Raw genomic sequence first — 25,949 nt, forward strand, 5'->3', positions numbered from 1 at the left:
GGTTAGTGTCAGACTGTGACCTGTGAGACCAGTGTTCGAATCCCTACTCAGCCATGAAGGTCACTGGGTGACCTTGGGCCAGTCACTGTCTCGTCCTAGTCTGCCCTACACATGCCTTTGAGCTCCTTGGAGGAAAAGGTGGTAAATAAATATAAGTAATTTAAATAAAATAAAATATAAACAGTCATTTTTGACCAGGTACCTGTAGTCCTGAAGACAACTTATTTTTCTAAGTCATCTTCAGGACTACAGGTACCTGGTAAAAAATGACTATTTATATTTTATTTTCCACACCATCAAAATAAAAAGCATGCCACTTTAAAATAGGTCTAAATACTAAACAATAAAAACAAACAGGCCCAAGCCAGAACAGCAGCAGCAATGAAAACATTTGCAGTTTACTCGCCAGTAGGAAAACTTGCAGGAAAAAGATGGTCTTCAGAGAATTATTCTTAGTGGATGACCCTAGTTAGGGAGTTTCACAAGGGAGGTGCCACTGCAAAGAAGACTCTGTCTAGTACAAAACAGAGCATGAAACAAAGGAGCCTCTGTGTATCTTAAAAGATGAAGAGGAACATGGAGAACGGCACTTCCAAAGATTCATGGGCTGTTTGTCACATTTAGATGCATCTTCTGGTTTTGCAAATACTTCAGCATATATTCAGAAGTCTTTACAAATCAAGACATAGTGTATACAGTATGTATTTGCAGCAACTGTCCTGTATTCCCCTTTGGGGGTGATTTAAAAATAAAAGACAGTTTTATACAATGCGATCCACGTCAAATGGGAATCACATTGTGAGCATGAGATTGTGGGGCAACCAGTCATTTCTGACTACATGAGGATTTTATTGAGGGCAAACAACGCCCTCAATTCATTCTGAATTAAAGAGACAGTGCGAGTTAAGACTATGATAGAGAGTAGAGCAGGGACACGTTCACCATTCAGGGTTAGGGCAGTAAGAGGGTTTCATTTGTCATTAGTGATGTTCCGCAGTAGCCAAACCTGATTTGGTACATAGTGATGTCACAAAGAGCAGAAGAAACCCTCTCATGGAACTCACCATGAATGGGGGAGCGAAGAAGGAATTTATTTATTTTTTTGTCAAGGCAACCAGGCTGATGAATTCCCTTTTCCACAGACACCTGCCTCTGAATAACACAATGAACTTGCTTTTGCATCCTTTCTAATCTCCCCCTTTCACCCAGTGGACATACACAGCTTGCAAACAGGAGCTGCATCTCAAGGAATAGAAAGACCTTTGCAACACTCTGCCAGCAAACTGAAATGTTGCAAATATTTGCAAATTAATTGCAATATACAAATGAGCAGTGTCCTTTAGCTATTAACATGGGTTGTGCGGGGTTGTACTAAAGTAACCATGATTGCAACTATGTTTGGATATGATAGTGTGCTTTATTTTTTTAGATCATAATTTTTTGTTTATTTTCAACTTCAACGTAACAATAACAAAGGAAGTAAACCAGGGAAGAGCCAATAGAAATCACAAGTTCGTGCGAGCACAGATATTACATTTGAAAACAAGAGCAAAATGGGAAGAAAAACCCACTAGGCAAAAATAAATGCAGTGTTATGACCGGAGCCATGGGATAATATCTGAGGATATGGTCTGTCCAAAAAGGAAAGTGATCATTTGATGGACAGCTAGTACATCCAGGTTGAGTTAGAAAGATTAGAAAAGACCAAGATTAGAAAAAGCTGTGAGAGGGTGTTTTGTAAGACCAAACAAAATTATTTTTTTAAAGAGAAGGACATGCAAAAAAAAGCATTTTGAACATCTTTGATGAGATAATGTGTTTTAAACTCCCCAAACGTCATGGCCTCCCAGCTTAACTGAAATGCTGTAAGTAAAGATCCTTTGCCAGGAAGGGGCAACAGAATTCTGATTCTCCTACATTCAGTTATTCTGTTTTGCTTGGACATTTTTTCAATGGCTCATCAGCCATGGTGACTGTTGCTGTACCACGAAAAAGCATCAGGACAGCTTCTTCAGTGAGACTGTGTTGTGTACTTAAGTGAATGGAATCGGAGCCATGCTTCAATTCCGCATCTTTTCTGTTTCATGCTACAGATGTATGAAAAAAATGAAAAAGGATTTATTTATTTTTGGTCTCTTATCAATATACCATCACTCTTTTGATCTCTGTAGGTGGTTGCTTTTGACCCAGACCTAGCAGAAAACGGTTCCCTCGTGTACAGCATTAGACCGCCAAATAAATTCTACAGTCTAAACAGCACCACAGGGAAGATTCGGACAACAGGGGTTGTCCTGGACAGAGAAAATCCAAACCCCCAGGAAGCTGAGCTCATGAGGAAGATTGTGGTCTCCGTCACTGATCGTACGCTTGCTTCAATTGTTCTGTGAATACTTTAGCGCTCCGTTAACTACCTGCTATACATTCTTACATACTAGCTGTCACATTCTTATATATTTTGTGCTTTTGATTAAAAAAAACCTCATCCCTCTTTAACTTTCCCCCATAATAGGTACATAGCAGGAGTAGCAACAATTATAGATTGCTTAAAGTTAGATAAATGCTAGCTTCTACACTCTTACTTCTGCAATTTATTTTAACGGTTTTGTTATCGCTCTGACATTTCCCAAGTCTGATTTTTTTTTTCATTGAAAGTGAATTGCCAATTACTTGAAGAGGAATGAACAGGGGTTTCTTCTTGATATATAGAGGTTCGCTAAGACAAAATATTAGAAATTTTATTTTTCAGTCTTTGGGGTGCTCGTGAGACTAGTTGTGACTCTTCTGATCTCTGCAGGTGGAAGACCACCATTGCGAGCCACCAGCAGTGCCACAGTGTTTGTAAACTTGCTGGATCTCAATGACAACGACCCCGCTTTCCAGAATTTACCTTTTATCACTGAGATTCCCGAGGGACTTCCAGCAGGGTCATCCGTTTTCCAGGTGAATCGGCGTTACTTTTGATTTCAACCATATACTTGCTGAAAGGTGTTTCTTAAAAAACAACGAGAACAGCTGTTTGGGCTTCTGTTGCAGATGTAGTGATGAGTAGTAGTGGTACTTTCCTCACTGCAGAAAAACCAGTGCCCCAGAATGTTTTAAGGGAGCAAATACCTCATACATTTTCTCACTGATGATCACACCTGACTTCTATCTACATTCTGTACTACTTGTTGAAATAAGCCAAGAGGAAGTTGAGAAAGTTAAACCACACAGAGGAACTGATAGACTGGAAGCCCCTCGTGACATCAGATCATTAGTTCACTCGCTTTTCTTTACAGCTGAATGTGAGTTTGGCAGCCTTAGTCCGTCTCTCTCAGCGTAGTCTGTTCAAGGAAAAGGTGAACACATTCAAGGGACAAGTAGTGCTGGTTCTTTCGCTGCTCTGCATGTGATCTGAACTGTATTGCTTTGCCCTTAAGCACAAAAAAAGGAGTTCCCATTAGTTCCAGTGGGACATCTTTTTGCAGTGCAAATTGCAGGCACAATGGGGCTGATCCCATCTCAGGAACAATTTTGGTAACAACTTTGTTTTATTTTTAATGAACCAGGTAGCACTAGGTAGCCCCACACTTGAGTTAAGGCCATGTGTAAATTTGGCCCTGAGCCCATGGGAAGTGATAATGTGATTCTGTTGGTATCTTCTTGGTTTCACCTTTATGAGAGGGGGGGAAACTCATCAGAACGTTGTGCTTCACTTTTTTGCTTTCTGTCTCAGGTGGTAGCCATTGACCTTGATGAAGGCTTGAATGGTCAAGTGACATACCGTATGCAGGTGGGCATGCCTAGGATGGACTTTGTCATCGACAGCAGCAGTGGTCTTATCAACTCCACAGCTGTTCTAGACAGGGAAAGGATTGCCGAGTACTACCTCAGGGTAGTCGCAAGTGATGCAGGAGTGCCGTCCAAGAGTTCTACCAGCACTCTCACGGTCAGAGGTGACTGAAGAACCGAAACACTCTGGATGCTGTCTCACTGTTACTGCTGTGTCATTCTTTTTTAATAATAATAATAATAATAATAATAATAATAATAATATAATGTATTTAGTGCGAGTGGTTGTCTGTATTTCAAATGGGATTTCTCACCTTGTCTAATACCTTCAGATAATTTTCTGTGCTTAGGTCAAGTCAAACTAGGGCTTAAATCCGTGGTTCCCAACGTGGGGCACACGCCCCACAATGGGGCGATTTGATTTTTTGGGAGGAGGGGCCAATTCAAGAATGAGTTCAGCCAAGTTAATGGCCTGTTAGGCTTCCTCCGTGTGAATAGGAGTTCACTTTTTGAATAATAAGAATTATATGGCACAGAGGGAGGCATCAGGATTTTAGAGATGATTAGATGGGGCATGGCCAAAAAAAGGTTGGGAACCACTGGCTTAAATGCTCAAGGATTGCCCAGCACAGAAGCTGGGAAAATGCCCACCCAAAACAGCCGAGGGAGAGGAGGAGAAATGCGGAACTTGACTAGGGAGTAAAATTTAAAAGTTCTACCTTGTTGAAGACGCAAAATTTGATGCATACAACCCCACCCCAAAAAAGGCTCAGGCAAGGAGGTTTGAAAATCTCGCCCGGTCCTGCTGTTGCAGTTCCACAATTTTTCCACAACAATTTTTAAACTGCCAAGAATGCTGCTGTCGCTCTTTAGGAGCCCTTCCTCCAACATTGTGAGGGCTAGGGCAAAGGTGGGCAAGCCTTGGTTTGATTTCGTGCAGGTGGCAAGGAGGGGTAAAAGGAGAGGGACTGTCCAAAAGAGAAAGAGAGGTTTTAAAAAGAAAGAATGGAGGTGGCAGAAAGAGAGAGGGAAGGTGTGCCTTCACCCACTTCCCATGCTGTGCAAAGAGAACATGAGAAACCCTGGATAATGTGAGAGGAACTCATGCTCTCGCTCTTCCCTGTGCTACCAACCCTCGTGGGAAAGAGCATCAGTGTGGGTTCCTGGAGCTTTTCGCGATGAGCAGGTGGGCCTGCAGCTCCCATTCTGCTGAAGCAATGCAAGAACCCGCCCTTTTTGTTTGTGTTGGCCATTCTCATGGTTGTAGTGATGATAACAAAGAAAGTCGGGTAAGATCCCAAAGGGTTTGGAGGGCACTCTTTATTGGACCAACACGGCCACTCCAATGAAATGTTTAACCTGTTACTATTAGTTCATGTTTAAAATACTTTTTAAAATAAATGATAATAATTTATTTTAGGTTTGACCCCAAGTCATTTATAGCTAGTTTTTAAGGAGTTTTTAAATACAATCTATTATGCACTTTGGAAAGAGTTTCTGTTTGGTTATTCCAGATACTTTTCTGCTATACCATGATAGAAGAAAGTCTCCACAACTTTAACTTCAGGTGTCTAGGAATAGAACGCATTTGTATGTTTTGAAATGTTATGAACTGACCTCAGAATTGAAGAATATGAAGAATATGACAAAAATGTTTATGATTCTTAACTATTTGTAACTCTGGAACTCCCACAGTCCATTTCACCACTGCCTGTTTGCCCTTTCTCCTACTTCCTTGATTGGGCTTTTTTAGGGTGTAGCTGATGTGGCATAGTTCTGATCCCTAACTGAACTTCTATGGCAGTCCCTAAGGTGGCACAATGGGTCTGGGCACCTGGCTGTTAACCAGAAGGTTGGTGGTTCAAGCCCACCCATAGACTTCCTGAATTGCAGGAAGGTTGGACTTAGATGCCCCTTGGGGGGTTCCTTCCAACTCTACAATTAATATTATTGTAATATGCATAGAAACAACGGGATAAGCAAACACGTGGCTTCTTACAGTGGCTGGCGCTCCACCTTTTAGCCGTGCCAGGTATGGCTTTGAAGCATGGCTCAGAGTCGACCTTGATCAAATTCTCTCTTGTAGTTTTAGATGTGAATGATGAGAACCCCACCTTCTTCCCAGCTGTCTACAACGTATCACTTCCTGAAAACGTACCTCGTGATTTCAAAGTGGTCCGCCTCAACTGCACCGACGCTGATGTGGGTCTCAATGCCGAGCTCAGTTATTTCATCACAGGTATCAAGTCTTTCTGGTGTACTTCAGAAGTAGAAGCCATGTAGTTCGGAGGGGGCAGAGGACACGGGTCAATCTTTATTGCTGTGTCCTCCTTTTTCTTCCTTTCAGATTTTAGCCTCTCCTAGGGTTGGCACTGTGGTCTAAACCACTGAGCCTTGGGCTTGCTGATCAGAAGGTCGGCGGTTTGAATCCTGCAACTGGGTGAGCTCCTGTTGCTCGGTCCCAGCTCCTGCCAACCTAGCAGTTCGAAAGCACACCAAAAAGTGCAAGTAGATAAATAGGTATCACTCCGGTGGGAAGGTAAACGGTGTTTCCGTGCACTGCTCTGGTTTCGCCAGAAGCGGCTTAATAATGCTGGCCACATGACCCGGAAAAACTGTCTGTGGACAAACGCTGGCTCCCTCGGCCTGTAAAGCAAGATGAGCGCCTCAACCCCAGAGTTGTTCACGACTGGACTTAACTGTCAGAGGTCCCTTTACCTAGGGTTGGCATTCATCCGGAATTTCCCAGACATTGCCAGGATTTGCCCGTTGGAAACAGTGCCCGGGCAAAAATTGCTGAAATGTCTGGGGAAATCTGGAAGTGTAGGTTTTGGTGAATTTCCTTAAAAATAGCTCAAAAACTTGCAACCCTAGCTTCTCCTAGCCCCAAAGCTCAGGGTGGGTAACATTGAAAAGGCATAAAATCCTACTAGCACAGAACAAAAATAAGCCAACTCTTGGTTTATTAAAGGTTTGGCCTCTTTCCCCTTAACTCCATGCAAAGGAAACCACCACATAATTCTGCTCCTCCATCTGTCACCAAGTAGTGCTTTTTCTCCTCTCCATTCTCTTCCATACTTATTTGGGAGTGGTTCATAGCTGTTTCAAACCATCCCCACTTCTCTAGCTTGATTCCTGGGGAAGCATCTCTTCCTTGGTCTGTAACCAGCCTCCTTTCCCCCCTTGGGAATCGGTTGTGGCACCGTGGTGCAGAGTATTGGTGCAAAGCAGTGTGGGGAAATTCATGTAAATGAAGACAGCCAAGGGGGCTTTTCATCCTGCTGTTAGGTTTGCAACGGCTAATTTGCATGGGGATTTGCATATGTTTCCCTATGATGCTTTGCAAATGATAGCAGAACTGTTTTGGGTTGTTTGCTCCTGAGAATTATCTATGCTTCATCAGACTGAAAGAGTCATCAGCTGCCTTATGTCTGCAGAATGTGGATATGACAATTTGAGAAAGGCATTGTCGCCAAACTCATTTGCAGTGCTTGCCGAAGTGCAGCCCGGTAGGCCATATTCTGATGTAGACAATGGCGTGAAAATAGGTCTTCATCTTCTTTGTAAGGAGCTACTTCCATATAGCAGATAAGTTCTGGGTATGTCCGCATGATTCTTTTGGAATTTTTATACAATTCCTCCTTCAGAATAGGTCAGCCACGTTTAGTAGGCTATCATTTCAAGTCTAGAAACAGGGTGGTCAACATTTGAGATACCTCTTCCTAAACAGGGCCATCTACATCATGGAATTTTTTGGGCCCTTGGCCGCAATGCCATCCAATACGGCGCACGATGCAGCCTGTGTCCCTGTGCACAACCTGTAGTAGTTATGTTTTTGAGTGGTAAGCAATAAGGGACAGCCTGCCTCTCTAAATGAAAGTTTCCTAAACCACGTTTTTGACAGTTGGGATAAGCAAAAACAAGCTGTGCGGCATCTGAGCTGCTGTATGAAAGCAGTGCTTCCTGGGAGACTTCGGCCATTCTGTGTGTGGATTAATTCTTGCTAACAACAATGCGCAGGAAGCATTACAAACATGCAACATAATCTAGCCAAGGTTGAGCCTCACTGACGTCAGCGGAAAATATTTATGTATAATAGTAATAATAATGATCATTTATTCCTTATACCGCGTCCATCTGGCTGGGTTTCCTCAGCCACTCTGGGCGGTTCCCAACAGAATATTAAAAACACTATAAAACCATTTAAAAACTTCCCTAAACATCCATGACATATGTATGTTGTGTGTGATTCTGACTAGCTCAGTTTGTGAACCACCAGCCTGTTACATACACATGTATGGTCTGCTATGTGATTGACAATGTGTTATTCCCCCACTCTTTCACACCCACCCAACTGTGTTTTACACATAGACTTTTGTTTGTTTATACTGTAGTGGCCAGTTTATACTGTAGTGGTCAAAAATAAAATAAAAAAGAACTTGACCGACCCCCCCTTTTTAAAGTTTTTTGCAAGAAGCAAAAGTAGGTGATTAATTGACCTGTGACGAACTGTCATACATGGCTGATGGGGAATTTCAGCTTGCTGTGTCTCAAGCTGGGCAGGCCTGCGATCTCACTTTAATTGAAATCAGTGGGACCTAAAAGTATGCACACCTTACAATCCCACTGAAACCAACCAGGTATGAAAGTCCTGGCTCAGATCTTACCAAAAACAAATAAGTTTTCTTTATTGGGTGCCATTGCCCCCCTGTTTGGATTATTGGACCTAGAGTGGCATTCCACAAGCACATATTATTTCCGAAAGCTCTAAAACTTGTCCATTTTCGCCCTCTGCTGCTCAGAGTCCCCAATGACACTCTATATCTTTATTGTACCATTATCGGTTAATGTACAGTATTACATTATAGCGGGGGGGGGGGGAGGAATCAAGAATCAATATGTTTAACGTAGATTGAAAGAAAGCATTGCACAATTATCAAGCCATGCAGCCTTGGAAAGCCTTTAAAGCAATAAAGCCACCGTGATTCAACAGCAAATTAAAACAAGTGAGGCTGAGATGGAGTCCTTGAAATCTCTAATTTGGGCCAGCACTGGCAATATGGCTTGCATTTTGCTATTCCATGTAAATTTTGAGCACTCTTAGAAATGCTTTTGGGAAACACACACTTCACACTGAATCCTTAAATGGCTTTAAATTTCTGTGAAGCGCTTAGGAGACAATCCTGCGGCAAGATCTACCAGGATGAGCACCTTAGGACGCAGCAGATCTCTGGATTACCAGACTGATTACCAACTGGGGCGGGGGGGCGGGACTTAGGCTGTGAAACATTACTTTAAAGGCTTGTTGCTGCTGAACTCGGTATGGATCTATTGTAACTTTACTCTGACTTAATTTACACTGGCTTTCTTTATGCCAGTTTATTGTGCCAAGGATTGTTCCCATAGTCAAGCCTCCCATAATCCTGTCCCACAGGGACATAGGTGGTTTTGTGTCTTCTGTGTAAGTAATAGGAGATGTTTCTGCATTATAAGTGGAAACCAGTTTCAGACCTATTTAGCTGTTGGAGGTCTACCCAGGAACTATGGGAACTGTAGCACTATAAAGAGCCTAGATATGGCTGACCAAACTGCGATTCTCAGGCCATGATAGTCAAAAATTGCACGAAACAAGTTTATATTTGTGTATATAACAACTAAAACATGTAAACCATAATTGGAATGTGTGTTCTCATTTTTCTTGAATTTTTGAATCCATTTTTCATTCCAGAACGTTGACCATGAGTCCCTTAGGAATGATGTTGTTGACCTTTTTGTGTATTGATGTACCGCAGTCAGAACTAAAACTGTAAAAATTTCTTGTAGCGAAAGACATACTCAGGGCAAAAAGACTGACTGGGGTGGATAAATCATTTCAAAAGCATTATCTTTCACATCTTGTGTACAGAGTGATTGACATGTAGCGTTTGTAGGTGGCCATGCACATAAATGTATGCATGTTCATTGAAGAATAGCATGTGCTTTCTGAAGATCTTAGTTCCACATTTCATATTCCTAAATACAAGTGTGTGTGTTTTTAAAAAAATATGTGCCCTCATTCTTCTTTGAATTCCTTCTTCTTCTTCTTTCCTTTCCCTCGTTTTTATAGGTGGGAACCAGGATGGAAAGTTCAGTGTCGGTTTTAGGGATGGAGTAGTTCGAACAGTCGTCAGCCTGGATAGAGAAACCATCCCATACTATACGCTCATCCTGGAGGCCATTGGTAAGGATTCCTGTGGACCGCTTTTGTTTCTGTTATCTCAGCAACTGATGTGTCTCTTCCAGACTGCCTCATTTGGAGCGCTGTGGAGAGGAAACAGTTTGCAAAGGATTCGTACAAATTAATGGTGCAATCTTCTGTTGCCATTTCTGATGTTTCCCTTCCAATTCCATGAGCAAATCTCCATCACCGTATGAAGCGAGATGGTTTTGTTAACCACCTCCAGTTAATCCTGGGCCTTCCACACACCTTTCTCTCATGTTCTGTAAAGAAGCCCCTTTTGTAGCTTTAGATGAGAGGGAAATTCTGTGTCTGATTAACTTGCTAATGATAATATTCCCCGGCGTACTGTGTAGTGAAATGCAGCCAGTCGCTACATACTTGGGTTGAATGTAGATTAATGAAGACAACTAGCACAATCAATGGGATTTAAGTGCTCAACAATGTCTACTATTGATCACAAAGAATTTTTTCCATGTAGCGCAAATTTATGAAAGACTTGACGTTATTTGAAATGGAATATAATTGGTAGGATTAAACATCTTTGTGGTATTAATAATTCTGCAGTTTCATACTGATGCTTCACTCAAGTTAATAAACATCTTTCATAGGCTTTTCAAGAAAGCTGAAGTAAAAAAAAATCTTAAAACAATCACAGTGAATTTGAGATACATTAGAATCAAAGCAAAATAGATATATCTGATGCAGGTGTTAAACAGATAAACCTATACATTGTGTGTGCAATTTACAGTAAATCATATTTTAAATGCACACTAACTATGATGGCATGGGGACATGGCTGGCGCTGTGGGTAAAAGCCTCAGCACCTAGGCTTGCCAATCGAAAGGTCGGCGGTTCGAATCCCCACGGCGGGGTGCGCTCCCGTTGTTCGGTCCCAGCGCCTGCCAACCTAGCAGTTCGAAAGCACTCCCGGGTGCAAGTAGATAAATAGGGACCGCTTACTAGCGGGAAGGTAAACGGCGTTTCCGTGTGCGGCTCTGGCTTGCCAGAGCAGCGATGTCATGCTGGCCACGTGACCCGGAAGTGTCTTCGGACAGCGCTGGCCCCCGGCCTCTTTGAGTGAGATGGGCGCACAACCCTAGAGTCTGTCAAGACTGGCCCATACGGGCAGGGATACCTTTACCTTACTTTAACTATGATGGAGCCATATATGTATATTTATTTTCAACAGCTAGTAGCACCATCCTTTGGCACCCTTATAAGTTTTACTCTCTCTGTGATAATATTTCTTTGGCAGTGCAACAGGAAGATACCCTTGTTGGCCTTGTAGGTCTGGAATCTGGAACTGGGGAGACAGATGTTAGTCCCAGTCCCACATGAGAGTCCCTAGTTTCAGAACCTAGTCAGGCTTGACTCTTACAGACCTTTCAGAGTCTAGGAAGAAGAGAGGACACCCAGAGAAAGTTCAGAAGAAGATGACCAAAATGATCAAGGATCTGAAACAGCTACCTCTATGAGAAAAAGTTACATTTAGAGCTTTTTAGTTTTTAAAAAATGGTGAATAATTGGGGGGAGCAGGACATGATAGAGGTATATAAAATTATGTTGGGTAGAGAGAAAGGGTTTAAAGACAATGTCAGAAAAATTAGGGCAAACGAAAGGGTGTGTACTTCTTCACACAGCTGCAATTTGCTACAAGGCAATGTAATAATGGCCACCAATTTAAATGGCTTTAATAGGGAGTTAGATGAATTCATGAGGATAAAGCTAGCCATGGCTCTGGTATACCTCTGAAAAACTGCTGTGCATCTCCATACTGGTTGCTGAGAATCACAAGTGGGGCATGTTGTACTTACGTCCTGCTTGTGGGCTTCCTATAAATGTATTGGTTGGCCACAGTGAGACCAGTGTGTTGGATTAGGTGGGCCTTTGGCCTGATACAGGGGGAGCTGCTCTTACCTTCTTACCTGGAACTGATAGAGTTTAAGGTGCCCCCCCAGAAATTTGGACTCAGACGGAATGTGTGGAATGATTTGAGAATGACCACTCCCACATCAAATGGGGGCGCCCTTTGCGTGGTCGCACCCCCCCCCCCCCCGGATCCCAGTGCGACTCCTGGTAGTTCGGGCTGGCTTCATCCTCCCCAGGCTGGATACCTGGAGGTCTCCGCCTACCTCAGCCAATTGCCCAATCCCGCCTGGGGAGGCGTTGCCAGGGGATTGGCCAGGTAAGGGGAGGGACCGTCCTGCCCACACAACAGAAGGTGAATCTTACCTGCGAAGCGGCAGTTGGCTCCAGAGCTTCTCCCACCCTCCCCTCCCACAGTTAAGTCATCTTTTGCAGGTTAACCTCTTCTCCACAGGTATGCAGGCGCTTCTATGTCAGGGTCAATGTTGAAGGGCCGGAAAGGATTCTTCCTGCATTGGCAGGTTTTGCCTTTCCCATAGCTAAACATCACAACTTTGGCGGTTTCAGACCTTGGATGGAATCCTTTAGTCTATCTTCCTAAATGGGGGGGGCATGAAGCGGTGACCCGCGCCCCCATTGCAGTGGTGATACCGGGGGGGGGGCTCTCTGCTTGAACATATGTTCTCCAGAGCCAGCCCAATCCCCACACATTCTGAATAACCCTGATGTCTCCCAGATCCCCGGCTGGGGACTGGGAAGGATAAACGCCCAATGCCTGAGCCAAGGTCTCCCTACATCTGAAACTTAATAAAGTTGTGGCCAATTTTAATCCCATAGCACGTTGTCTTGAGTCATTATTCCACTCTGGGGTCGCCTGGGGTTGGGGGGACTCCTCCTGTCCACCAAGGAAAAGGAGGAAGTACCTGGCTTGCTTGCTTCTGGATTTGTTTGCATTCAGTCAGCACGCAGGTCAGTAGACCTGCCTTTTTCCTAAACGTTGGGAGATTAAGTTGGACCACTTTTTTCTCACAGATAACGGTCCAACAGGCAAACGGAGGACTGGGACAGCTACTGTATATGTCACTGTGCTGGATGTGAATGACAACCGGCCAATCTTCCTTCAAAGCAGCTACGAAGCCACTGTTCCTGAAGACATCCCTGACTACAGCAGCATCGTACAGGCATGTAACTAAACTGTTTGTTCTCGGTTAAGATCTGGTGGGGGCAATGGAAGAAGAGAAGCAAAAAGCCTGCCTGCTCTCTTTCTCTCTTCATCCTAGCTGTTACCTGGTGTCACAGTAACGTGATACTAAGGTTAGGCCATACCCCGTACCAAGGTTTTACTATTTTATGTCTTTGCTGAATTTAGCAGTCCCTTCCTCTGTTGTTGGAAAGTCTAAGAACGGGAAGCAGGGCAATTCATAAGCAAGTGAGCAGCATCAAAAAGATCAGGAGACTTTGAGTAACAGATTTAGTAACACCATTTCAAGAATAAAGAGGGGGAGCGAGCGAGAGGGTGGGGGAACTCAGGCTCAAGGGAGTACAATTCATTAGCTGGGCATTGGAAGTAACTGTGCTGCAACATGGTAACCACAGAATGATTTCTTCTTAATGTGATAATGGAACACATCGCTGGAGCTGCTGTACTGACCCAGGAAATGGTTTAAGCATAAGAGGGCTCCTAAACAGAGCTACTTTCAGTGAGGCACTGGCTGAGCCTTCCAGGGGCCTTTCTTGACGAAATAGGTATGCTTTGCTAGTGTACAAAACAGCTTTAAATAATAAATTGGGATAGAAGAATTTGGAGTCTCGTTTTGCTGCTTGTGTTTCCCTCTTTGAAGCTAGCCCTTCATGGGATGAATGGCAGTAGAGCTGGTAAATGAATGAATGCATTCACATCATGTCTTTTGGCGTTCCCAGATTTTCTTCAAAACCAAACATTTTTATTTTCTCTAGCAAACACAGAGGGGTATTTCCAGCATGCTCTGAGTTGGCTTCTTGTTCCTTGAATTCCCCACTCTAGCCTGCCAAGAGGTATAGTGAGGTTGCAAGCTTTTGTTCCATATCACATGGAAATTTTGCACAGCGGGAGGTCAGCTATGTTATATAAGAAGTCTGGGGTAATGTTTTCGAGACTTCAGTTGACTGGGAACAGGGGGGGATTGCCTCTAAATACCCAGTGCTATTTTTCTAGAAAAAGAGGTGCCGGAGCTCACCACGAACTTCTCCCTTGTTCTCTTAGAATGGCAATGGTGCTCACCTGAGAGATGCTGGAGCTGAGCTCTGGTGAGCTCCAGCTGAAAAGGGAAAAAAAGCCCTATAAATAACCTAACCTCTAAATCTGAAAGTATCATAGGTGAAGAAATTGCTATGGTGGCCTTATGGAATATGAAGAATAATGCACCCCATAATGGGGGGAGAGAGAGTGTGTGTGAGCCCCCACACACACACATATACACAAGGTTTTTGTTCTTGTTTAGTCGTTTGGTTGTGTCCGACTCTTCGTGACTCCATGGACCAGAGCATGCCAGGTACTCCTGTCTTCCACTGCCTCCCGCAGTTCATAACTTTTATATGCCTGTTGTCTTTGTCCATGGAGTTTTCTTGGCAGGGATACTGGAGTGGCTTGCCGGTTCTTGCTCCAAGTGGATCACGTTTAGTCAAAACTCTCCACTATGACCTGTCCATCTTGGGTGGCCCTGCACAGCATAGCTCATAGCTTCTCTGAGTTGTTCAAGCCCCTTCGCCACGACAAGGCAGGGATATCACCATATCTCTGTATTAGGGATTAGGTTGAGATTGTGCCTTGCCAGAATTTGAACCAGCAGCCTGCCCATTACACATTCTCTCTCTATAGCATTGTGGCTCAGGGCTTCCTTCCACCACATCCCTTGCTGCTCTCCACCACCACCACCCTACACTTGTAGTAGAGGAGGCAGCTGTGTTTTAACACCCAGAAGCAAACTCCTATGGGCCCTATAGGAGATGCTCTTGTTTCCTGGCAGGACCAGCCCCTGGTATCAAACCTGCGTACATTGCAGATGAGTTCCTGATAACTTCAAAGTTCTCTTCCTCCACCACCAAATAAAACTTGCAAGGCGGCTGTTTCATAATGTTGATTAGGCCCTTTTGATGGTTTTAAAATTAAAATATGTCAACGCATCAAAATATGATTTTGTATGGGAATGACATAAATGCTTCAAGATTTGCTTTTGTTTATGCAGTCACATTTCTGATTGTCTCTTGATATTAACATGAGAATCTGTGATACGGAGCAAAGCAATAAGAAACAAAATTGAGCAGAGTAGCCAAGTCCTACTGAAGAGACCGCAATAAGATGCTGTTTCAAATAAAACGTACTACAGGAATGTCTGCAAGGGAAAGGCCGTGGGTGCCTATGAGGGATCTCCTGTGAAACTCATTTTAATAAATTGGAGAGATTGCTTTTCTGACCAAAACGAAAGGAAAGTCAAACACATTAAAGTGAACATAAATGCTGTCACAAATCAAATTCGGGAAACAGACAATTTTTTTTTATTTTTAGTTTAAAATCAATTTTACAACTGAGTGAGTCAAGGGAGGTGTGCTCTGCCTTCATTTAAAGTTTGTGTTTTGCCAGCTTATATCATAAATCTTCTTAAAGTGATTGGCACCATGAACTACTCATGTTCTGAACTGGGAATTTTCCTGTAGTTCAGATGCAAAACTGCCATGTCCTAAAGTGTTTAGGAAGAGGAGAGTGCTGCATTTAGGTGCCTAAATCTGATCTGCTAGTTTATATCCAGCCTCTTAAATATGCTGTCTGCTCAATATTAATAGCTTGGACGGAGTTAGTGTAACTTAGTGCCACCAAACTTTGCAACTTGTGCAGACATCTATGATTGGATCTCCCGTGGTATTTCTTTTTATTTCAGCTTTGCACCCATCCATTCCCACCCCCACACCCTTGATTTGGATTGGGAACCAGGAGGAGGGGAGGCTAATGCTTTCTCATTTACACTGATTCTCCAGCCCCCCCCCCCTCTCTCTCACACACACACACACACACACACACACATGCAGAGCTGCAATTAGCCATGAAGGGGGAAATATGCAGCCACCATGGTTTCACTATTAGTTCCTCCTAATAGTAACTTAGGAACGCAGGTGGCGCTGTGGTCTAAACCACAGAGCCTAGGGCTTGCCGATCGGAAGGTCGGCGGTTCGAATCCCCACGACGAGGTGAGCTTCCGTTGCTCAGTCCCGGCTCCTGCCAACCTAGCAGTTCGAAAGCATGTCAAAGTGCAAGTAGATAAATAGGTACTGCTCCAGCAGGAAGGTAAACGGCGTTTCCGTGTGCTGCTCTGGTTCACCAGAAGCGGCTTAGTCTTGCTGCCAGCTCCCTCGGCCAATAAAGCGAGATGAGCCCCGCAACCCCACAGTCTTCCGAGACTGGACCTAATGGTCAGGGGTCCCTTTACCTTTAATAGTAACTTAGAGGAGGGATCTGCATTAAAGAATCAGCCCCATCCTCCTTGTCATGGTCTCTGTCCAAATTAGGAAACCCCATGGCTTCTTTTAGGGGAAAATTGTCAGGAGAGTCAGTCACTGAATTAGGGTATCATGTGTCACTTGGTTCTTTGTGGCTTAGCTGCCAGCCAGAAAATCCTTCCCCTTTAAACACCCACACCCACACCCACACAACTGCATTTGAACAAGCTACTCCCTTGGAGCCTCAGTCTAACAACTGAAACATGGGGCTAATAATAGTGATCTCACTTACTGGGTTGTTTACAAAGTGCACCGACTATAATATATGTAGAGCACCATGAGTTGTATTCAGTGGCAGAATTGTTCCCCTTCCTTTCCTGCCCTCTGCAGCTCCCAGAAAAGCTTTGCCAGAGGACTGAGGTAGGAGGCTCCTGAACAGTGTGGGCTCTGTCAACTCAGAACTTCAGCACAAGGGAGGAACTGAGTCACATCGGGTGGAGGAACCTTGCATAATTGGAGCTCCCTTGGGTGCAATGTTCCTTTGCCCATTTCAGGGGATTCTCCATCACACTGCAGCTAGCTGAGATTCCTGCATTGCAGGGGGTTGGACTGCAGGACCCTTGGGGTCCCTTCCGACTCTACAATTCTATGGTGCAGAAAGGACAGAGTGCATCGATCCCCTAGGAGAGGCTTTTTCTCATGCAACCAATAGATGCAACCCTATGGAATTCCAGATATTAATTTAAAGCAGCGTTCATCATTGACACTACCAATGGGCTTCATTGCACTGTGCGGCTACTTCTCAATTCACAAGCTGCTTTGAATTTCAGAAGTGCACAAGCTCCTCTAGAGTCTCTACGAATGCATTCGCAAATATGTTCGGGTGGCCTTTACTGCTTATTTATTGAAGTAATCCCCAACCCCAGCAGGTGCTAGTGTAATTTTTATTTTTTATTTTTTATTATTATTATTATTATTATTATTATTATTATTATTATTATTATTATTTATTACGTGAGTGTCTGTGGCAGAGTGTTGTATATCTACAGTCATTAAACCCAAAACAAAAATGGTGAAAGTGCAGTCACCTGTTTTAGAAAGTAGGTCGACTGAAAGCATACATTTCTGTATACACTCAAACATTACAGAATTGTATTGGAGGGCCTTTCAGATATAAGGCTCCAATCTGAGAAGAAGCTATATGAACTAAATAATCCACTACAAAGCCTCTCCCCCCCCCCCCCACACACACACAAAATACCCCCTTGAAATGTACACTTTTTATTCCCATTTACTCCAGTAGATCCACTCGGTTGTAAAGTTTCAGCTTCCAATAAATGTCGACACACTTTTATGATGTCTAGATAGTTAGTGCCCCATGCAGGAAGTTTCACAATCTATTATGCAGGTGGAGCTTTTCTTTTCTTAGCCCTTCAAGTTACAAAGCAATGGTTATAATTCAGATATGGCACTTGGGCCCACTGAAAGTTAGGTAACTTTTAAGTGCTTCATTGTCCAGTTGTGAGACTGGTGTTAATGGATCTTGGGCCAATTGAACAGTGCCTGGATTGCACTATTACAGAATAAATAACTTTCATGGTATGCCAAAGCTATTCTCCTTAGCTTCCTTTTGCCTGTTCCACATGTTCCATCTATTTCAATAAGAGGTACAACTAATAGGCCGTTAGCAAATCATTGCCCAGTATTATATAGATAGCCAAGATACCAGCAAAACAGAGCTTAAAAAAAAAAACTAGCTTCCCACTTTTTAAACATTTATGTGTTTATTTAATGAAATGTGTATACTCCTTAACTGTCAAAATCTCTAAGTGGCTTTTATTAAACATGTTGTGATTGTTCCGTTCTTTTTTCTTTTTTTCATTTTCTACCTCAAAGAGCCTAAGAAAGATTACTGTAAGAAACTGCCACTTTAAAAAAAAAAAAAAATCCAAGATTTTCAAAAGTTTTCATATTATATTTCCATTTCCCCTTAACCCACCCACTCCCCCACTTCACCTGCTGATTTGCATGTACGGGTTTAGTTGCTGAACTCTATGAAAGAAGAGCAGATGGGGAAAGAGTTGCAGGGACTGCGGGGGGGGGGAATGGCGGGCCCCTGAAATGGCAAGCACCCCACCCTGCCTTTCTCCAAACCACCCCCTCCTGAAGCTGCCATTCTCCCTAAAAGAAGCAGTTATCAGAGTTTTCTTGCATACACATCCATGCACCGTACTGTGAATGAAACTTCCTGTTTTGCTGCATGGTGAAATGGTGACGATCAAACATTTGCTTGCTTGCCTCCTAGCTAGCACACCATCAACCATTCAGAAACTATCAGATTACACTTGATTGGTGGCAGACCCATTTGTTTAAACTGCAGTCTTCCCTAGTCATATATAGAAAATGGGGTGGTGAGGCCAATGTGTTGAGCCAAGAGGGGGCTAAATCCTCCTCCCACCAAAGCCCACCAAGGCTCCTTCCCTGCAGTCTTTCCCTTCAGGCACTTCCATCCAAATGTATACTTATTTCCTGTTTCATTGGGCATGGTCTACCCATCCTCTTTAGTGGAAGTAGCCTTATCCAAAGTCAAACCACTGGCCCATTTAGCTCAATATTAATTCCAATGTCCGGTGGCAGCACTTAAATGGTGGTCTTCCCCAGCCCTGACTGGAGATACCAGGGACTGAACCTGGGACTCTTTGAATGCCAAACTCTGTGTTCTGCCACTGAGCTGTGGCCCTTCCCATGAATGGTAATACTTTTGCGAGGCCATTGTACCACCCAAGCACTGAAAGTACAATAAGCTGCACCCAGATAACTATTACACTCCCTTCCCCTGCCTGAAATTGTTGCATTTGTTAATGCTGTATTGCGGTGTGGATGCACCAGCTTCTCCTATGGATGTTACTTGTGGCATTCATCCTGTTTATTTATTACTGTTCTGCTGTCACAGAACCTTTTGCCATTATAATTTAGGCTTCTTCTTTTTTCTTTGCTGTGCTCTCCCCTGCTGTCCAATTTCTATAGATCTTTTTTTTTAAAGTGATAAAGAGCAGAAGTTCATCTGCAGTTTTGTAAATCTTTAAAATCTTTAGCTCTTAGTTGGCTGTGCCTCGTCTTGCAGTGTAACTCCCAGGTTTTTGGAAAAAGTGAAAATCCCAATAGAATATTGTGCTGCTCCTAAAAAAGCAGCTCACCACAGCATTGTCCTGTGGCTAACTTAAATGTGTGATAATGCAATGTGCTTGTTCATGAAGGCCCTCAGATACGATTGAGTAGCCCTCAGCTTCATCCAGCTAGTTTTGGCTAAAGCTCTGGAATCAAAGTGAACATTGCCAATGAGTCATTGCCGGCACCTCTCAAAAGAACCATATCCACTTTCATTCATCTGGCAGGGGGGCTGCGAGTCTTCCTCTTGTCTTTGGCAAACCTTTCTGCTGTCATAGAATTAAAGAGTTTGGGGGAGCAAATGACACAAATGGAACCAGGATGATTTGGAGTGCCTCATCACCTTTAAAAAAGTTTCTTCAACTTTACAATATAGTTTAAACATATATGGAGCAGACACTGCAAGTGTTTGCTTCTATCCCTTTTTCATAGTTAGTTATGTAATGACCACTGTGCTTCTCCAATTCTCCCCTCCTTGTTGCTCTGTGATTCTCCGAAAGAGCTTAGACTATATCTGAGGTCAGTTAACAATGTGCGGGATGCAGCTGAATCACGGAAGGTAATGGATGAGTCACAATTCGGTTGACTCCATGATGTTCCAGTCCTGGATTACAGGTGCTTTTATCGAACAAGTTTCGTGGACTTGGGAAATGGGCCGGCTGCGCTTGACGCTGCGTATGGAATGCCTTAGTGACCCCAGACGTTTCCATAGCCTGAGCTGTGGCTCACTGGCATTCTCAGGGTGGTACGGCATACATTCGTGCGGCCCATAGAAAGATTGATCTAGAGCTGCTGGCTTGCACAGAGTGATAAAGACGAGGCAGGTAGCCAGGAGGAGGAAGATGCAGATGAGACCGATGATGATAGGCAAGGAGTCGGGCTTCTCCCCAGTTGGCTCAGGGCTTAGAGGGACCAGCTCAGCGGTGGCATTAAGAAATGCAAGTACCCTGGCAGTTGGAGAGGTCTCGTTGGCAGCAGCCATTGTGCTCATCTTTCCTACAAGACACAGCAACAAGAGTGGAGTCAGAGAACTGGAATCACTGGCAAACTGTGAGAGAAGAATCAGCTGCCTTGTGTGTGTAAAACCGTCAAGGATAACAACAAAAGCCCCAAACCCTAATTATAAAGAAACGGACTCAATGCAGTGGTCCCACGCTTCTTGCGACGGAGATCCACTGGCAGAACTTTGCTTAGAATCCACCAGCCCTTCCTCTAGTAGAGATGGAGCTGCATATTCCTCAAGTGTTTTTGCCTAGCTGGAAAGTGTCCTTGAGCTGTCACTATGCCTTCTGCTTGCCCAGATGGGGAGGGTTGTGTGTAACCCTCCAACTGTTGCGTGGTTGAAATGTAGCTTGACGTGCAAAGGGTGTAAGAGTCGTAATCCCTGTGCTTTTGCCTCTGGCCCCATCCACCACCAGAACGTGGCTGCTGGAAGGGAATTATGCAAGGGAATTCAGCCTTGTCCTGCAAAAGCTTCCTCACCCCTGGTATATATCATATAGCTGGGATGGCTAGCCCAGATCCAGCCCACCAAGTGGCAGGAAGTGGCCTGCCAGGCCCTGAAGCATTATTTCACAATATCAGCACTGTGGTTCCCAGCATTGAGATGGAGAGCTCTTTCTACCCCCATATACACACTTCAGCAGTGGAGTGAAAACATTGCCTTTTTTTCACTCTCCGCATACCTCTCTGTGCAGAGTAAAAGGTAGCATTTGCCCCCACCTCACTCCAGCCTTGCCTTCTATTTCATTGCACTTCTTCGACCATTAACAAACAATGAAATTTAATCATCATAATTTTCCCAAAGAGGTCCATCCCTACCTTGCAACCACCGGTACGTCTTCCTGTCTGACTGTTTCCAGACTCAGTTCAGCAAACGGGAGCTATGGCATAATTCTACTGAGTGCTCACAATGCCAAAGCAGCAGGGGGAAATAAAGAATAAATAAGAGTTGGTCCTAGAACGCTGCAGTGCCCCCTCACAGAAATATGGGCTTTGGAATGGATATTTAATGGTCTGGTACTATCCCTGCTGTGGTCAAGATTACAGAGAGGGCTTTCCTAAATGTCAGGCCTGGTGTGATTAATTTTTTGCCTATGCAGAGGGAGGAGGCACTGGGAGGACTGAGCAAATAAGTACATGGCATTGGACTTCACTGAGCACAGAAAACAATACAAAACAAACCCTAAGGCTAGCCTTTGAAAACAACTTGCTGAAGACGTTTCCTAAGATCTCACCATTAGCATGTGGCCCTGCTCCATTATGCCCAAATTAACATTCCCTCTGACACTCACCCTGCCCACCAAACATTTGCTTGTTTTGGACAAAGAGTTCAAACATGCAGGGCATATTTATTTGGAGAAATGGGGGCAGGGGGGAGATAAGTAGAAACATGCAGATGATTTTGCTGCTTTGTAGTAATCAGGCTCTTGCTGGTTAGAGGGATCCAGGGAATCTCTCACTCTGTAGCTATTTTCAAATAAAAACAAATAGTTGGGAGATCCAGTTACTGATCTTGCACATGTGGTTTGGCCTCTGATTGGCTCTGGAGAACTAAATGTCTATTCTGCACTTACGGGCACAGCATAGACTACTGATGGGACTTTATTCCCTGTTATCGCACCTCCACAGGGTGGCTGTAACCAATAAGTGCTTGCTCACCCTGTGGATCACCCCAGCCATTTGGAAAGTCCTGCATTGCAAGGGGTTAGACTAGAGGATCCTCAGGGCCCCTTCCAACTCTGCATTTGTATGATCCCATGGCCTGTTACCCTGTTCCAGAATTCTTTCTTTAAAAAACAACATCTGGGCTGATTTTAAAATGTCACTGAACTTGTATCCACAGTAAAACTGGAGTGAATTTTGAAGTTTGTGGCAAAACACACACACAAAAAATAGAAACAGCATTATAAAAATGATCAGGGAGCTTAACCATACTTTTTTATGACCCTACAAGCTGCGGAATAAGTGACCAAGTCCTTTGAGGATCGTTTCAAGTGTTGTCGTACACAATCAGCTTCCTTTAGATCAGCCATGAAGATATAAAACAGATACAGTGGTACCTCAGGTTAAGTACTTAATTCATTCCAGAGGTCTGTTCTTAACCTGAAACTGTTCTTAACCTGAAGCACCACTTTAGCTAATGGGGCCTCCTGCTGCCGCCGCACCACTGGAGCACGATTTCTGTTCTCATCCTGAAGCAAAGTTCTTAACCCGAGGTACTTTTTCTGGGTTAGCGGAGTCTGTAACCTGAAGCGTATGTAACCTGAAGCGCATGTAACCCGAGGTACCACTGTGCTTCTAAACTTGCATACGTTGATATATGTTAATATATCCAAATGGGCGCTGTCTTTGAATTCTTCGTGAGATAAGCAGCGGCTTTTATTGTTCCTGACAGAACAGCAATTTGCACAGGTACCTGAGCATGTGCACATGGCAGATCCTTAACTTTTGGCTAGCTGATTTTATGCATAAGTTTCGGCTTTCAGCAAGCATTGACAAGCTCTGGGGAAAAACAAAACTTGTCAATGCATGCTAAGCACCAAATCTTGTTTCTAGTATTTATTGGCATCCAGTATTTATTGGTGGATGTGGGGGGATTGGTCCCTGCTTCTTCCAAGCCCAGTCTCCCCACACCCCTGGATCCGTTAAGTGGAACTGTTTCTGCAGCTTTAAACAGGTGAATCTTCTGAAACCAGTTTCTTCCTATTTTACAAGTGACGTTTTCACAAGCCTGATATACAATTAACAATAACAATCTAAGAAATAATAGTCTTCTAGAGTTCCGCTGGATGATCCATGTTAGACAGTTCTTTTGTCTGCAAAACAGATACTTGTCTCATGGGGGCGGGGGAAGTACCGTATTTTTTGCTCTATAAGACTCACTTTTTCCCTCCTAAAAAGTAAGGGGAAATGTGTGTGCATCTTATGAAGCGAGTGCAGGTTGCGCAGCTATCCCAGAAGCCAGAACAGCAAGAGGGATTGCTGCTTTCACTGCGCAGCGATCCCTCTTGCTGTTCTGGCTTCTGAGATTCAGAATATTTTTTTCTTGTTTTCCTCCTCCAAAAACTAGGTGCGTCTTTTGGTCTGGTGCGTCTTATAGAGCGAAAAATACGGTACTTTTAAAATCTGAGGGTGAGAAGGGCTGCATACTTGTTCCTTGATTATTGGATAATATTTGCTTGTGATTAGCAATACTGATGGATATTGGCAGTGCAGTTTTGAAAGGCTGTATAGCTGGAAGCAGCAACCATATGCTAAAGTTGCTTTATACACTAACAACTTTAAAACCTTTTACAGGTGCAACTTTCGAAACATGTTCACAGGGCTTTCTCTCCCCAACCCTAGTGTCTGCAAACCCATTTTACTAGTGTATAAAAGCACCACACACACACACCTGTATTATTATTTTTAAAAAAATATATATTCAATCAATAATCCTGTAATATTCTATAATGGAATCATCTTCTGGAATACTTACATTCAACAGTGCCTTATTTAGTATGACAAAGAAATATGGCAAATTGCCAGTCTTGAGGTTCAATGTGCTCTATTCTCATTCAGTTCCCCTGTGATGCTGTATCAAGCTGTCATTTTGCTTGTTCATGGCACTTGCAGATCACTTCTTAAGACCATTTATCTTACTTAAATGTCACTTCAACACTGAGTCTCCTTCCTGCCCTGGAAAAGTTTTCCCCTCCTAGGCGATCTGTTTTCTGTATGCATTTATTCCCACCAGAACTCTTGCTTGCTGCTGTCTCTGGTGGCATTTATTTTCAGCAAGCTCACTTGCTGCATAAACTGAATTGGACCCAAGAATTTCAAGGTATTTGGCAACCGATGCACATAGAAGAGCCCCAACATATTTTGTGAGTTTGCCTATCGACAGAATGAATGCAAATAACAATCTTCTAAACTCCACCATCCCCTCTCAGTGCTTTTTTTCTGCAAATTAATAATGATCAGATTTAAGACAAGCAATTGCCTTTCCCCTGAGAGGATGAAAAGAGAAGAGAAGCTCTCTGTCTCTCACTCTACATATATATATATATATATAATCCACCATACACTTTCAATACCTATGTCAATAGAAGTAAATAGAGATACAAAGGCTTCTTTTAGCTCGATGAGATGCATTTCAAATTCACACGTGACATCACAAAACATGCAACTCCAGCCATTTTCAAGCCACATGCTTACAAGTTATATATATCAGAAGGGGTGGTAATGTACAGTAAACTTCTTTGAAGCACGTCAGGAGGTCTTGCACGGTCTGTGCTTTCCCTTGTTTCATGCAACATGCATTTTAAGACACTTACACGTGTCTGTTCCTTCCCAAAGTAATTTGTGAAGTGGCCCTCACTTGAGCAGCGCTCACTGATTTCCCCTCCTATTCATCCCAAACAAATTTCACATCTTTCCCCTGAGTGGAAGCCTCAGTCTCCCTCACACTTCTTCAAAAAGAATTCTCTGAGGTCAAAATAGCAAAGGTGGAACAGACAAACGGAGTGGCTTCTCTTTTAATGCACCAACCTTTTTCTTGGAAGATATTCCTGGAGGGAAACTGCATCAGCCTAGCTGCAGGAAAACTTTGGGGCCCTGGCTATATTTCTAAGACAATTTTACCTTTTCTCTTTTTTTTCTTTTTTTGGTTCCTGCCCTCCTTCAGCTTTTAAGGGGGGTTTCTTCTTCTGTTCTTCATCCCCTGGGCTCTTGTGTAGCCTCTGTTGTCTTCCAGCCCCTGACAACTTGGGGGAGGGGTGAAGGGAACATAGGGCAGGCAGAGGATAGGGGGATGTAGGGAACAGAAACAAAGGAACATAGATGTAGCAGCAAACACTAGACAGCTAGTGACTATGCAAAGGAGCAGGCCTTTGAGCATCAAACACTTACTTTCTTGATGGACATGGAAGCAACAACTTTTGAGATAGGAAGCTGTCATGAACTGTGATTCTTTACCTCTAGCAGCTGTTCCATCCCCTGCTGAAAGTTGGAATGGTACAGTCTGGCCACTGGCTTCTATTCATTGAATGCCAGCCTTCAAGTTACTCCTCTGTTGATCTGGGACCAACAATTGGGGGGAGGGTGGGGGAGAGACGGGAGGAGGGACTCTGGCATGCAGTTCTTGCCCTCCTTCAGCTCTTCAACTTTCTCCCCACTCCTGTTTATTACTTTGCCCGCATCTTTTGTCTTCAATGTCATACTTTGAAGATCTTATCTTTAATGTAGTATCCCTTCTTTTTCTAGAGTTACCTCCTTTCTGTTTTCTGTTTAAATGGTCTGGTCCTGGCCCTGCAGAAATAATCTGGGAGGAAAGGAGAGAGAGAGAGAGATGGTGGGCGGGGGGGGGGGCAGCAGGGAGAGAAATCTCTGGAGAAGTGGGTGCAGAGTCAGGCACATAGGGGAAAATGGAAGCATTTGGAGACAGATGTTTGAGGACTAAGTAAGAGAAAGT

General features: G+C 43.6%; 2 protein-coding genes across 2 annotated transcripts in view; one reads left to right on the top strand and one right to left on the bottom strand.

Annotated features, from left to right (window-relative positions):
* The window catches only part of CDH23 (cadherin related 23), a 406,157-nt gene that overhangs the window by 279,532 nt on the left and 100,676 nt on the right, over positions 1–25,949 (top strand). The window contains exons 22-27 of the mRNA XM_083441382.1: positions 2,172–2,361; positions 2,795–2,940; positions 3,716–3,935; positions 5,858–6,010; positions 9,878–9,991; positions 12,890–13,038. Of these exons, the coding sequence (XP_083297508.1) occupies positions 2,172–2,361; positions 2,795–2,940; positions 3,716–3,935; positions 5,858–6,010; positions 9,878–9,991; positions 12,890–13,038 (972 nt within the window). The remainder of the gene's footprint in view (positions 1–2,171; positions 2,362–2,794; positions 2,941–3,715; positions 3,936–5,857; positions 6,011–9,877; positions 9,992–12,889; positions 13,039–25,949) is intronic.
* LOC310678109 (uncharacterized protein C10orf105) lies at positions 17,419–25,555 on the bottom strand. Its single transcript, XM_083441481.1, has 3 exons — positions 25,388–25,555; positions 25,028–25,242; positions 17,419–20,491 (listed from the first exon to the last, which is right to left on the bottom strand). The coding sequence occupies exons 2-3, from the start codon at positions 25,062–25,064 to the stop codon at positions 20,067–20,069; spliced, it is 462 nt and encodes a 153-aa protein (XP_083297607.1). The 5' UTR covers positions 25,065–25,242; positions 25,388–25,555; the 3' UTR covers positions 17,419–20,066.

This window comes from Podarcis tiliguerta (genome assembly GCF_965153285.1).
Source record: "Podarcis tiliguerta genome assembly, chromosome: 5".
Lineage (NCBI taxonomy): Eukaryota > Metazoa > Chordata > Lepidosauria > Squamata > Lacertidae > Podarcis > Podarcis tiliguerta.